We start from the raw sequence: 15,227 nt of genomic DNA on the forward strand, positions 1-15,227 counted from the left end.
ATGCACTTGCTAACACTAATTTGTTTGAATTCTGTGTGAAGCCTTTTATAATAATTTTATTCAATTAGGTCTTTGTTTCACATATCAAAAATGGTGCTGAGCTCTGAAGGGTTTTCTCCCCTTCTTCTATGCAAGATTAACAATTAGATTTCCTCCAACATTTGTTGTAAGGAATGGGTAGGTTTTGCGATCCCAGCCAATGTCCATTATGATTCTCCTCTTAATAAGAATGATCATTTAGTTCCATATTTCAACACATTTTTAACTTCTTAAAAATTTGATTTAAAAAAAAATTACTTTGATGAGTAATCTTGTTCAATGTAACTTATTTTTATCTATACAGTGTTATAGACACAAATATTCGCTTTTATTAATATTCTAAGAGAATGTCATAAAACATATAGGAATTTAATAAATTAAATTTGGTAAGGTACTAATATTATTTTTTTATCATTCATAAAATTAATATTTATTACAAATTTATTTATTTGGTAACTAAGAAAATAAAGTTCTTAATCGACTTGCTTACAGCCCAAGGCAGCTGCCTGGTTGGAAACCAACTACTGGGAATATGTGAATTAGGAATCTTTATCGCGAGAAATAATTAAGATAAATGAATAAATTCTACTTTAATGAATTGGAACTTAGTACTGTAATTAAAATCCTGCAGAATCTATTAGCATAAAGATACTGGTAAAGAAAGTGTAAATATGCAACAGCTTGTTAAATATTTTTTTTAACTTAAGAAAATAACAGGTAAAGTGGCATACAAAAAATAAGTGGGGCCAAATAATGCTATTGCTTTTTCATCTCTTCATAATATTTGACTTTAAAAAAATCTAATTTTTTTAATGTAAGTTTCTAATGAAAAACTTTTTGTGTCTCCATTGTATATCGAAAATTATTTTATTACACTATAGTTAATTGTTTTAAGGATTAAAAAAAAACATTAGACTGCCACTTTATTGACATATCAATTCCTCAAAGAAAAAAAAAAGAAAACAGTTAAAAACATAAGAAATCAATTCTAAAATAATAATAATAAAAAACATACATATTTTATTAACTATGTAAACAAAAAGATAAAAATTGTTTCGTTTCAAGTATTTCTTTACCTAACATTTTCATTTAGTTCAATTTACTCATAACTATTTGCTACTAACTAATTTCTCATAACTATTTGCTACTAACTAATTTCTCATAACTATTTTTTTTTCTTCAGAAAGTAAGGTAAACATCTGAACAACAACAACAACAAAAAAGCAACCTTTAAGCTCTTATAGAATAAACATTAAAAAATAATCAATTTTCAAGGGCTTTTCAAACGATGGTAAGCATTCTGAAACAGTATCAAGTCAGTATGAGTCAGCTTTTAATGAGTTAATGCTTTTTTTGTTAACGCTTTCAATCAGAAATTCATACAATGACCAGTGTTGTAAGAATTTTCATACATTGTCTTACAAGATCTCATTAAAAAATCGTATAAAATAGTAATACAAATCATGATGAAGATATAATTCAATCATATGTATTCAAAATTAAACAGGTACAGATTAATGATTGGAATTTTGATTTGTAAAATAGCCATTGCATTAGGTGGCTTGAAAAAGTTATCCCCCCCCCCTTTAAAACTTGTACACTTCAATTTCTTTGTGGAAATTAAAAATTAAATAAGAAGTTCTCAATACTCTCACTCACATTTTACTTGCAGCTCAGTTTACTTAATTATATATTTAAAATCAATAATAGAATTATTAACTTAAAAAATATAAATGCAACACAGATTATTTAATTAAGCAAAGAATTTGTTAAAATGAGCAAAAGTGCGAAAGCATTTACTTGGTAAAGAATATTAATCGTCGATTATACTGAATTCCACTTTTAATGGCCTGAAATTTAGGATATAATGCCAGTCAACATATATATACAGTCAAGATATATTTCATAAGTTCACATAATAATTAAAATCTAGTCACAATTGCAACAATAAACTACAAGATAGAGTATAAAAATATTTTATTAATTTTTGTAATTACATTTTTGTATAGAGATAGAATATTTACATAAGTTGAGCTCACTTTCATACATGCAATATAAAAGTGTTGTGTCAACAGAAATGCTTCTTAGAATGATTGGATATTCCTTGTTAGATTGGGTGCAATACAGTGGACTTGTATTTCTGCAAACTCGAATAAAAATTTTATAAATAGAAATATTTACTCAATGATAAATTTACTACTACTCAGTTTAAAATATTAAATTCGACTGACATATACTGATATCTCATGTATTTTTTACAATCCATTTACAGATAAAAGTAGAAACAAAAATGTAATATTTACTAAAGGTGCTAAAAGATATATATTATGAAAAATTAATTTTATTCAAATCTACAAATCAATACTCGTTCATATTGTTAATGGATGAACAGTTACCATTATCCAAAAGCAAGATGGTTGGTAATGTAAACAATACAATAAAACAAGCTTACTTAAAGATGCTTAACTTCTTAAACAAAATTGTATTTATATTAGAGAATAATATATATTCAAAAATATGCTGTATTTTTCTTGCTAACTATATCATATATCTTAGCAGTCAAACAGTCTTCAAAAATATTGGTGACTAGGCGTCAGTTGGTAACATGAATGAATATTGATTAGTGGATTTCAACCAAATAGAATTTTTAATATGCAAACTCTTGCATTTCCAATAACAATAGAAATGCTAACAGATATTCTTGTCCTTCACACTAATATGAGATTGAACATTATTTATAATGTCTGCTTTAAATATAGAAATATAATTCTATTAATTTTGTGTATGTGTTTATATACATAGACACAAACATATATATATATATATTATAGGTCATCTCTCATGATAAATTTGGATTTAATACTCGATTTATATTGGTCAGATATTTTTTAGTAACTGAAAAGATTTAGTTTGCACTAATGAAATTATTACTTGGAAATTTTTGTTAATTATAATAACACTACATGAAGGGTGGAGGGATATCCATATCACTTTCAAAGCTTTATAATGCTATGAGATTACAAAAATTTAAGTTCTTTCTGCATCTTCCCCTCCCTTTTATTATTCATCTCCAACAACAGAATAACAGAGAAGAAATGGTATAAATTTGTAAACTGGAGGTGTGTGAAATACAAGTCTACTGTATATACATGTCATTAAATAATTTTTGATTTAATTTTTATAAGATATCAACAAAGGAAAAATATAATTTTACTTTTGGATAAGTTATGTTTAATACCAAACTCAATAAACAGTAGCAAAGAAGTAAAATAGTTAAATATCATTAGCTTAATGTGTTATACATATGATAATGCAATGAATTATGTTTTAATGACTAGAGCTTATTTCAATCATTTTAGTAAATATTTTTTTTAAAAGAGAGATCCATCTTCAATGACAAATTTTTTTCACATTTTCCATTTATGTAGTCAGCATTAAAATTTCTTGAATTCATTAGCAGTTAATCCTTCATGCTGGGATTATTTACAATACCAATAAATAAATTTGGAAAGATTTAAATAGTATCTTTCATCAGGCAACGAAATATTTAACAAAGATTTTTTTTTCAAAAGAATATTAAGAAATTGAACAAATAAAGTATGTTAGATGCTCAGAACTACACACAAAAAATATTTTAAAAAATGGTTTTGCCATTTAAAGAATTAAATTTGGACAAACAATGAAAATATGGAAGAAATAGTTTTTAAATAACTAATAACAAAAAAGTGAAATTAAATTCCAAGATCAGAAAGTCATGCAGCTGAAAAAGATCTAATGAATAGAGATATGACTACAAAACTGCATATTAAATAGCTGACCACTATTTGTATATTTAGACTATTTTTTTCAAATAAAAATAGATTATTCTTGAAATAAGTTATAAAAATTACATGATCTGCTTTAGATATTCTATTATTTTATGAGCTGATTAATATATCTCATAACTACAAAATATTACACATAAATGCCAAAGGCAATAAGCACACAGCTAGTAAAAAATGTGACCATTAAAATATCAATAGAAAATTAAAAACAGAATTACATATCACAATGCTTAACATGTAAAAGAAAAAAAAATTATCACTGATCTTAAAAAGGGTCGAAAGAAGATCAAAAAATGAAGAAACATACACATAAAAAAATCTGAAAATTGAAGCAAAAAAAAAAAAAAAAAAAAAAAAAAAAGCATTGAAGATGATATGACAGTACAAAATTAAATTCCAGCAGAAAATAAAAAAAGTATATTGTACTCACAATAATATATACTATAATTTATCAATAAATAGCTTGCAAGATTCATTAAATAATTATAGCTTTTTACTCTAACATTTTTTTACACTCATCAGCTATTACATTCTTTTTGTTTATGAAGTGTAATACAAAATCATTAATTGAAAAATGCTATTAAATCAAAAAATCACATTGTAATTACCTCTGCTGAAATAATGCAAAAGTCTATAGTAATTTGCAGCAATAAGTTTGCAACAAAACCCTCAAATAAAATAAACAAATTCATATATAATACAGTCACTGGATACACTCAGCATAAATAAGCTCATTCAAGAATTAAAAAAAAGTTTTTCAAAATTTTGCAAGAAATAAAAGCTATTCAGATACAACTTAAGAGCCTGAATAAATTACGAAATTTCAACTGAAATACATCAATTCTCAGTTTTTGTAAAAACTTTAGTGATAAGTTAACAAATAATCTCCCACTGAAACAGAATAGGGAAACAACCTAAATTCAGAACACCACAATTTTCAAAGACAATCCATATATTCATCTGACTACATAGAATTCTATAAAGATAAAAATCAAGATTTCTCTCTTTTGCAATTAAATAATAATAATAATAATACAAAAATACTGATGCAACAAAATGATTTATTTTATTATCAACCAGTAAAATTACTAAAATCAGTTTTAAGTTTAATAGTAGGGGATGATGTTCTTATGGTAGATCGATTTTCTGATTCTTGTAAACTGTCTCGATGAGCATCTGATCCCATATGAGCAGCCCGTATACAAGCTTCCAAGCGGTTTTTCAAACGAATATTCTTACTAACAACTGTGCGAAACTCTTGTGGATACTGTGGTCCAATTTTCATCAGCTGCTGCAATGCACATTGGTGAATAGTATTTCTGGATGGAGAAGACACTTGGGAAGTTTCTGGATCAATCAGAAGACTGACTAATGTTGGAACATACAATCCAACGATTAAGAGCTCTAAAAGTAAAATAAATCGATTTTTTTTTTGGTTATCAAGTTATGACAGATATTAAAATATTACAATTTTGACTGTTTATGCATTTTAAAATCTCATAAATACAGTAAAAGAGAGTTAAATACATATCAAACATATTAAAACTGGACATGTTCATAAATTAAATAAATTAATTAATTTCTCCTTAGACCAGAAATAAATGAAAATATATTCTGAAAACTTAAAAATTAAATTATTTTTAAAAATATTCTTTGCCTTAAAATCGACAAGAATAACCTTTGGAAAAAATGTACATATATTTAAAAAATTAGATTACTTTCTTCAGAAAGTGAATATGAGTGCAGATTTTCAGTTATTTTTCTGAAAATTGCTTGAAGATAGTTTATCATTTTTTTAAAAGTGTGTGGGGGGGATATTAAATACATCTTACAAAACATAAATGAAATAGCTTTTCATAATGCAATGGCTAAAGGTGAAAATATACCATTACAATTTTCAAAGTAAAAGAAAACAATAAAGAATATAAAAATATTTCTAATTAAAAAACAAACATTTAAAAATTAGTATATGTATTAATAATACTATACCATATATTTTTTTTACCATTATCCACATATAATAAATAAAAGTATTTAAGAGTTGAAATATTAGGGCAGTATGTTTTAATATTTTATTCCAATAATAATGAAGTATGCAACAATTAAAGCAGAAACATATTCTTAAAATATTTCTGATGTAATATTAGATGTCTAAATATGAACTCTCAATTTGAAGTAGCTTAAATTTAATTGTTAATAATATTTTAATAAATCATACATTCAGATGTAAAAGGAACTTTCATTTATTTAAGTACCCCACAAACATGATAATATTTCAAAAAGTAAATAGAAGAGTAATAAGAAGCAATAGGCTAAAATATAATATACCAAGATAAATTGAAATATTAAATTCTATACTCACTTTTGTCATTAGCTGCAATATCTACTAAAACTTTAAGTGTGTGGATTAATTCTTTCACTGCAAGTACTTTGATTTCTGGAAAATTTGTTTGAGAAGAAAGTTCACTGGAAAATTGGCCAATTAATTCAATAAGTTTTGGGCACAAGGCATGTATGTAGGGACCAACAACAACCATATCAGGATGAGCAAAAACAGACTGAAGGCAAGAGATAGCTTTAACTTGAACCTAAAATAATAGATTAGCAAAAATCATTTTAATAAAAAATATCTTTTCAAAGAAGAAATTAATGATTTGTAATTTTTATATTAAATGTGTAATTACAAATTATAGCACTAAACTATAATAATTTTTAGCCCTTTTTTTTCAAAAGGAGTATTCCACTGATCATCTAAGTTGGTTTTCAAATTCTCTAATATAACTCATAATTGGATATATAGATATGTATGTGCGTGCATGTGTGTGTGTAATGATATCTCTTAATCTAATTTAATCCTAGTTAATCTCCTAATTTTTATCTTAATTTAGCTCATATTCACTTCATTCTAAAATGTTCTCTTACTTCCTTATCCATTTCCCACTCTTTATTTAATTAATTCTACATGCATTCTATAAAACTGCTCACTTCAGCATTTTCTCAAGCTCAAGAGTGAAGGGACAAAAATCCTTAATGCATACAACATTATTTCAAAGATATCTAAAATTCTCTTTCCTATGACTACATGTATCAAAGAAATCTCTATCAAAATTTCATCATAACACCAGGGAAGGGCCACTCAATTCATAGTAAAACCACTGTCTCTTCTGCTCTTGTGTTACAATGTAGACATATGTATTTCTTACCACTTATTCTTTGTATATAAATTATGCCTCCTATGGTGAAATAAATTGAAGTTTTAAGATTTCAAAAGTTTCATCTGTTTGGCTATGTAACTGCTAAAATATATTACAAACACACACATGTATATAAAACAGCATAATATTTATAATTCAAGTCAATAATTCAGCAGCAGCATGATGAAATATTCTAGCAAGCATGCAATAGCAGATATAAATAATGCAGCATTAGAATATCTGATTTTGATGTATGTATGCATACATAAAATATTTTACTGACACAAGAAGCAAAAATTATTTTATTAATGCATCTATACATTTCAAAATTAGCAACTTTTGTATTTTGATCTTTTAACAGGGGTGTTTGTGGGACCCCAAAAAATCCCCTGAAACTTTTACGGACTTACTACCGACATTTTGGAGTTTCGAGAAGGGGAGGGGGAGAAATGAAAAATTACGATTATGAAGTATTGAATGACCTAATTATAAAAGTTCAATGAATTACTTTTTTTGCAAAATTAATAACCATTAATTTTGCAAAATTAAGACCTTTGAACCCAGGTCACGTGATCGCACATCTGGTCGAACGAAGTCTCTCCCTTTTTTTTCTGCCGCGCCTACTTGCCGAAAAGAATCCAGAAGAGAATGTCCGAGAACCGGGGGAATGAGTCATAACTCGCAATAAGGAAAGAACAAAAAAGAAGTTTTTTCCCCCTTTTCACGCATTATCACTGCCTTTGGAGAAAGAAAGGAAAAGTTTTCACCACACACACTGACCTTGCGTTTTCTGCTTTCAAAGCAAACAAAATTACCCAGATCAAAATAAATAATTCATTATTATTCCTACTTCATTTTGAACGACGATCCCCGGAATTTCCGGGTATCGAAGTTCAAAATCCCCGGAATTCCGGGGTTTCCCCGGAGCACAAACACCCCTGTTTTAAATTCTTATGTTTGCCTCCAATTATAAATTAACAGAAATATTTGAATATCATTCTCGTTTACTAATTTCTAGACAAAATGAATTGAGTTTAACTGAATTCTTAATAACAAGTTCCATTTTTCAATGACTGACATATATATCACAAAATATAACTATTTTACATCTTCCATAGGTTTTACATAGGTTTAAACATATAACATATCCAAAAATTAATGTCATGTTCCTCAAACAATTAAATATCAATGCTCTTCAACAAATTAAAAGGAAAAAAAAAAAAAAAAAGACAGGGAGGAGAGAACAACATTTTGGAGGAATAAATATTTTTGTATACATTGAAAGTTACTCTTCAAAATGTATGCTATTGATGATTATGCTATCTTTATACCATCAAATTCTGTATAAAATATTTACTTTTTAAAAACCCTATAAATTTCATTCCAATATTAACTTAAGCATAACCCTTTTAGGAGCTTTCTGATGAATGTCATATACAAAGAATTAAAATAATTACTCAAATCAATCAAATTTACAATTTTATTCTTAAAAATTAAATTATTAAATTTCTTATACTTAATACTAAAAGCAATACTTACTATTGTTCCATCTTGTTGAAGCGCATGCTTAAAAGTATTAATGCAATGTTGTCTCAAATTAGGAGCACAAACCACTTCTCTGGGTGCCGAAGTTATATAAACATTGATTGATAAAATGGCAATCAGATCATTAGTATCTGCAGGTATCATGCCTAAAAAAAATCCATAAATCATTGAAGTTAATGCTAATCTTTATTGCAAAAAAATACATAATGGAATAAAAATAGTTCTAATTAGAGTCATAGCCATAAACTTTAAACATTTATAAATAATGCATGCTACTATGTAGAAATTTTTCTCTCTCTTTATCTTAGCTGAAAATAAACTCAATTTTCCAAATCTAAAAGTCAAAATGATACACATAATCTCTTGAATTCCAATGACACACACACACAATTAAACAGTATTTTTGTTTACCATCATGTTTCAAAGAAATCTAGTAGCACAAAACAATGTTTCAATTCTTTGGAAAACAGAGTGGATAAATGAATGACTTTTACTAAATAGAGTTAGGTATTATTAATGGAAAAATATTTTCTTTCAAATTCGGAATGGATCAAAATTGTCTTGCTAGAAAGCAGCATTTGCTAACTGATGCACTTTTAATGTTCATAAAATATGATACCTAGCTCAATAAATAAGTTACATGTTGGTGCCCATCAAGACCACAGCATCTACCATTATATAAAATGCAGTATCATTAACTAGATTTAAAGATATTTAATCAATTCTAAAAATAAAATATTATTTTTAGAAATTGTCTAATCAAAATTTCAGGTAGAAACTTTGCTACAATATGAAAACATTAAAATGTTTGACAAATATATCCGGAACGAAAATATATCAAGTGAAACACAAGCAACATTCTACATAAAAGATAAATGGGAAATAACACTGTTTAAATGCTACGTTGGTTTTTATTTTCTTTTATTAAAGCACCAAAATTATAAGAACAGATTAACTAAAAAACAGCAAATCTTACTTTTAAGTATGCTTAATTATAGATAAGCGGAAATTTTAAACATTGCTGTGAAATTATGCATTCAAAATTCATAACACAATTTTTCACCACTTCTAACATTATCACTTGTTTATCTTTTTGCTATTTCCATTTCTTCTTATTGCTCTCTTTCTTATTCATTCACTAATGTTTTTGTTATACTTTTAATTTGTAGATTGTTATAATTTTCTGTTTCTATTCTCTAACTAAATAAATAATTTTTTAAAAACCTGCTCTTATAATAATAAAAATTTCTGAAATGCATATCAAGTGTAGTAAAAAAAGTTATGAAAATATTTATTGAAAATAAAAATTATCATTTCAAATTCAGGTATCACCTACATAAATAAATAATTTATGTAGGTGATAATCACCTACTTTTAATAATCACCTACTTTTATGTAGAATGTGACTTCTAACTTTATGTGCTAGAAACAATTTTTATAATATTCACTTCTTTAAAAAGAAATTCAATCGCCCAAGAGTTAATTTAAGTTATGAGAACACTTTTTTAGGCAACTAACTTACTTGATTTTGAAAAATGTGTAAGATGAGCTAATCCACTCTGCAGAAGACTAATCCAGTCTTTTCTGGAAGCAACATTTTTTAACATTGAGCTGGAGCATAAATCTTCAAGACAGTCTAAAGTGCCTTGAACAAAAGACTGTAAACTAGTTATCTGTTCAACAGTTATTTCTTTCAGAACTCCAACAATTAAATGTAAAGCAATGGAAGCTACACCTGCTGATGCTGAAAGATCATAGACAATTTTTTAAATAATTTAAAAATAACAGCAAAAAAAGAAAATAAATTTCAACTCACTTAAAAAAAAAAAAAGTTTATTCATAATGTTAAAAGTTCTAATGTTTAAAAATGCATGACATATAATTAATTGTTGATCAGGATTATGCTGCTCAAATTCAAATTTTATTAAAAAATAAGCAATGAACTCTTTAAGAAATGATTAAAAACAAATAGTTTTACTAGTTTTCATTCCTTTATGAAAATAACTATAACATTCAGTTTCTAAGTCTCTAATTTTAAAACTCATTAATTAGGAAATAACTATAACATTCAGTTTCTAAGTCTCTAATTTTAAAACTCATTAATTTAAAATAAGTAATTTTATTAGGATGCAATGTTTTTTTTTAATAATTAGGATTGTAAAAGAACAAATACATGAAAATTTTTTTTTTATCCCAGCGTATTACTAATCTCAGGCCATTATTTTAAACAATATATAAGTTATATCTTAAGTGTAATACTTACCTAATAATCAATATAGATAAATAAAGTAACAAATGCTTTAAGTAAAAAACAACACATATTAGAACACAACATTTAAAATAATACAGATCAAATACAAATGATAGTAAGCTTAAAATATAAGAAAATTAATACAAATAAAATATAAATCTAATAGCATGAATTAATTTTTAAAATAATTTAAAAAAATTGAATTCTTGTATTAAAAAAGTTATCTATGAGAAATTTTATAATATAACTTTTTAAATAGTTATAATTATTTATTTGAAGCAAATAACTAAACTTATAAACAAACAAACATACATATATATTATAATGAAAACAAGAAAAGACAATATCAATTAATGATTTTCATATATCTTTTCATCTTCTAATCAAAATTCTTGTTTGAATATTAGACAATTAAACATGTACTATGCCAAGCTATTGAGATGTATACAATTTTCAACCATGCCACCTATACGAAAAAATAAACCTAAACATACAGTACTTTTATCGTTTTTTTTTTTTTTTTTTACTTTCATATATCTTTTTTTATTTATAAATTTCATAACTTTCAAAATTTGTATTAAATTTTCTGTACATTTATTGTTCTTCTTTTGAAAATGATATATTTCTCATGATATATTTGTGTGCTTATACAGCATTACTAATTAAGTCATCTATAATTAACCAGTAACATGTAATGCCATAAAAGTTATTTCTTTAGAAAATATACAACATTTTTTTTTATGTAAAACACTTTAGTATTATAATTTATAATGATTTAATTCACCGATTTAGTTTGTTTATAAACATATTTTTTCATGCAAATAATATAAATTATATTTTACATTCAACTTAGTAACATTAAAGCAAAATTATAAACCAAAAGAAGCAATATATAATACAACAGGTAACAAGATAAGTAAAGCACAACTACTTAAAATAATTCCTTAATGAATTTTTAGTCAAATTTTCTCTTTATCATGTAATGGATATGAAGAAAAAATACTATATAATTTGCTTACCAGCATACGAGCACAATACAGGAAGTTGAACAGCAACTTTCAATGCAGCTAATATCAATAATCCTGATTCTTCTGTTATTATTTTAGTGCATTTAGAGTTTTGAACAACAGTTCCAGTACTGCTAGCCAAAGATGGACTGATTTGAGGTAGCTGACGTACTACAAGACACAAACAGTTCTCTAAAATAGAAAACACAACGGACTTTTCAGGAGTAATAACACCTGTTTCACCTCCTTCACCAAGAGAAGCTAATTCACTATTAAGATCCTTGGGTTCTTGATTTGCAGGAGCTAACTCTGGAAAGATAAATTTTAATTTTAAAATAGTAAAAAAAATTTTTTTAATGCAAAAAATACAATAATTTTGAAAAAAAAAGTTTACTATATGTAAATATCATATAAATTATTTACAAATAAAATGGAAATATGCAAAATTTTATAGCCTAGTTAAATCAAAGATCAAAATAAAATCTTTGATTCAGCATGTACTTATACACATTTCTTTTGTTGCTTTAAAAACTAATTTAGTTATAAAACAATTAATTTAACTTATGTCTTCAACTTTTAACAAATACATTAACAAATAAATAACTTTTATAATCACCTTTTGCCATATGATATTCATATTATTTGATTAATATTGCATAATGAAGTATTAAATAATGTATGTAATTTCTTTTATTAAAGCATAATATATGTAATATATGCATAAAACTAAAACTTAAAGCATTGTCAAGAATTCACTAAAATATAATTTCTTAAAATATATAAAAAGAAAACAATGCAGCATTTTTTTTTTGCTAAACAATAAGCAATAATTGAAATTATATGCTAAAAAATTTGTAAGCCAATGTTTCATTCTATTAAAATTCACTCACCTTTTAAGTGCTTCTTGCGCTCACTTTCTATGAAATCTTTATGTGCTGTAACAAGAAGTTGAGTAACCTTCATTACAGCAAGCTGGCTCTCAAGAGATTCTCTAGTTAACAGCATTCTACAAAATATATATACATAGGAAATGAGTCAGGTTTTAATAAAATAATGTTGCTTTAAAAACATCAAGCAAAATAATTATAGGGGAAAAAATTAATTTAAATTATAACAATTTTAAAAGATAAGTAAGGTAAGAAATGAAGTTTCAAATATTATTTGAAAGTCTAAAAAACAGATAATAAATTACACTGAAAGCAGATTTTAAAAGTTACTATTTAAACTGAAACAAATATTAATTTATAAAACACAGAATTCTTAAAATATAAGTCATCATGAAAAGAAAATGAATAAAAATATTATATACAATTACAAAGTTTATAAATTATTTAAAAAATTATAAAAATTACAAATTATGATCATATAAAAAAGTAAATTACACTACCTATGTAGAACATTGGCCAACTCAACAGATAACTGCGAATCTTGACCCAGAATTTGAGAAGGTAAGGGATGACTAAATAATTGTATAAATGAATGAAGGCAGATCATAACATAGTCAATGGAAGAAGATGAATATGGACTACATAAAGCTTCTAAGCAGATTCCTAAAAAATACAAATAACTTTTATAATAAAAATTTGATCATTTTTTTAAATTAAGTCACTGTAAAAAACACATCACCAAATTAACTGAGCAAAAAGCAACAACAATAAGTAAATAAAACGTATTTGAATGCAGCCTTTTTCTAAGAGAAAAAAAGCTGACATATTTACCCTAATTATATGAAAATCTTCACAAAATTGCTGCAATCAATTTTCATTACAGTGATCAACATGATCACTTTTATATTTGAAATAAGAAATTTAAATCTTCAATAATCTAAATTTAAAAAATACTCTATGAATATTTAAATACCCATCAAGCATTGTAAATATTCCTGAAAGAATGAAACCTAATGCCTTTAAAAATAACAATTTATAAAGATTTTTAAATTTTAATATTATTTGAATAATTTTTAACCTAATTACACAATTTAACAATACATAAATATGCCACTTATAGTCTGTGTAATAAAGAAAATACTGATATTTATTTCACTTTCCTATCTATTAATGTATCATACACATTGCAATGTATATGATACAAACATACACTATCAAATAAGCTATAGAATTAGATGCAGAATTAGTAGTTAACATTTTCACCAAAGATATACACATTTGCAAAATAGAAATAATATTATATAACCATCTACAACACAAATAATACAATAGATAATAAATTGAACAAAATTTACTTACCAAATACCAAATGAAAATAATCAGCATTTATTTCTTCTGTGCTTTTATTAGATTGAACAACATATGTATGGAGATTTCTTGGTAAGTTAGGAACCGAAGTCCTACCAGTCTCTTCAAATCCACCATTACAAAGCCACAAAGTAGCAGCATTTAAAACTGGAGGCCAAGTATCTTTATAAAATTTACGAACTGTGTCCATGGTATCTGAGCTATAGAATGCTCCACCTTCATGAGGTAGCTGTGAGCGAAATTCTGAAATATATTCAAGTTTTCAACTGCATTAATGATTTGGAAAAAGTACACATGAAGAAATTTCAATACAATATTTTGAAAATTACTCCAAGGCATGTATTTCTTAAATTGTTTTTATAAATTTGTATATGCAACTGAAATATGTTTAATTTGTAGAAACAGTAAGTACTAATATTCAATGAAGACAGTTTAAATTATGTTATAAATAATTTAATTAAATCAATTTAATATTCTATTTCATTTTTTAAAAAGTCAATATATGCACCTATACAGTTTCTACAGCAAAGAAATACAGAACTGAAGGTAACACAAATTTACTTAAACTGATAATAAATATGCTTAATATATTATATTAAAATTGCAGGCATAAATAATTTAATTTATAAGTGAAATTTAAATATAACAATTTAGGACATTATACACATGCATTTAAGTAAATATAACAAAAAATATTATTATTTAAATGCAAATTGTAGTAATTCATAAACATATTTATTTGTATCTGAATTCAGCTTTAAATGTGGTTAATTCATCACACACTTTTGCAAATCTAATTACATAAAAATGAACTTTCAGAGCTTCCAAAAAAACCACTTTACTAGCTTTAATTACTTTTGCTTTTAGGATGTATCTCACAGTTTATTTAATGCTAAAGAAGTTCAATTTTATTTTAAGAATAGAGAAGCTGAAATAAATTCAAATTTTATTCTGGATTATAACAAAATTTTATAAATTCAATTTTTTTTAATCTATAAATATCTATTTAATTAATCAACATTTTAAAAAACACGATTTTCACATATAGTAAATTCTTCTACATTAGTGCACAAACTATTTAAGCAAAATGATTGACTAATGTTTTAAACCTT

At 25.3% G+C, this 15,227-nt stretch overlaps 1 protein-coding gene across 3 annotated transcripts in view; it reads right to left on the reverse strand.

The window, feature by feature from the left end:
• Window positions 1-4,289: 4,289 nt before the first annotated feature.
• LOC129960470 (HEAT repeat-containing protein 5B-like) overlaps window positions 4,290-15,227 on the reverse strand; it is a 47,578-nt gene continuing 36,640 nt past the window's right edge. For all 3 annotated transcript variants that reach the window (XM_056073949.1, XM_056073941.1, XM_056073932.1), the window contains 8 exons: window positions 14,107-14,358; window positions 13,248-13,410; window positions 12,751-12,866; window positions 11,873-12,169; window positions 10,125-10,346; window positions 8,597-8,748; window positions 6,226-6,451; window positions 4,290-5,267 (listed from right to left, as the gene is read on the reverse strand). In XM_056073949.1, coding sequence (XP_055929924.1) covers window positions 4,936-5,267; window positions 6,226-6,451; window positions 8,597-8,748; window positions 10,125-10,346; window positions 11,873-12,169; window positions 12,751-12,866; window positions 13,248-13,410; window positions 14,107-14,358 — 1,760 coding nt within the window. In that variant the 3' untranslated portion in view covers window positions 4,290-4,935. The remainder of the gene's footprint in view (window positions 5,268-6,225; window positions 6,452-8,596; window positions 8,749-10,124; window positions 10,347-11,872; window positions 12,170-12,750; window positions 12,867-13,247; window positions 13,411-14,106; window positions 14,359-15,227) is intronic.

Source organism: Argiope bruennichi, chromosome 2 (assembly GCF_947563725.1).
Source record: "Argiope bruennichi chromosome 2, qqArgBrue1.1, whole genome shotgun sequence".
In the NCBI taxonomy this organism is placed as follows: domain Eukaryota; kingdom Metazoa; phylum Arthropoda; class Arachnida; order Araneae; family Araneidae; genus Argiope; species Argiope bruennichi.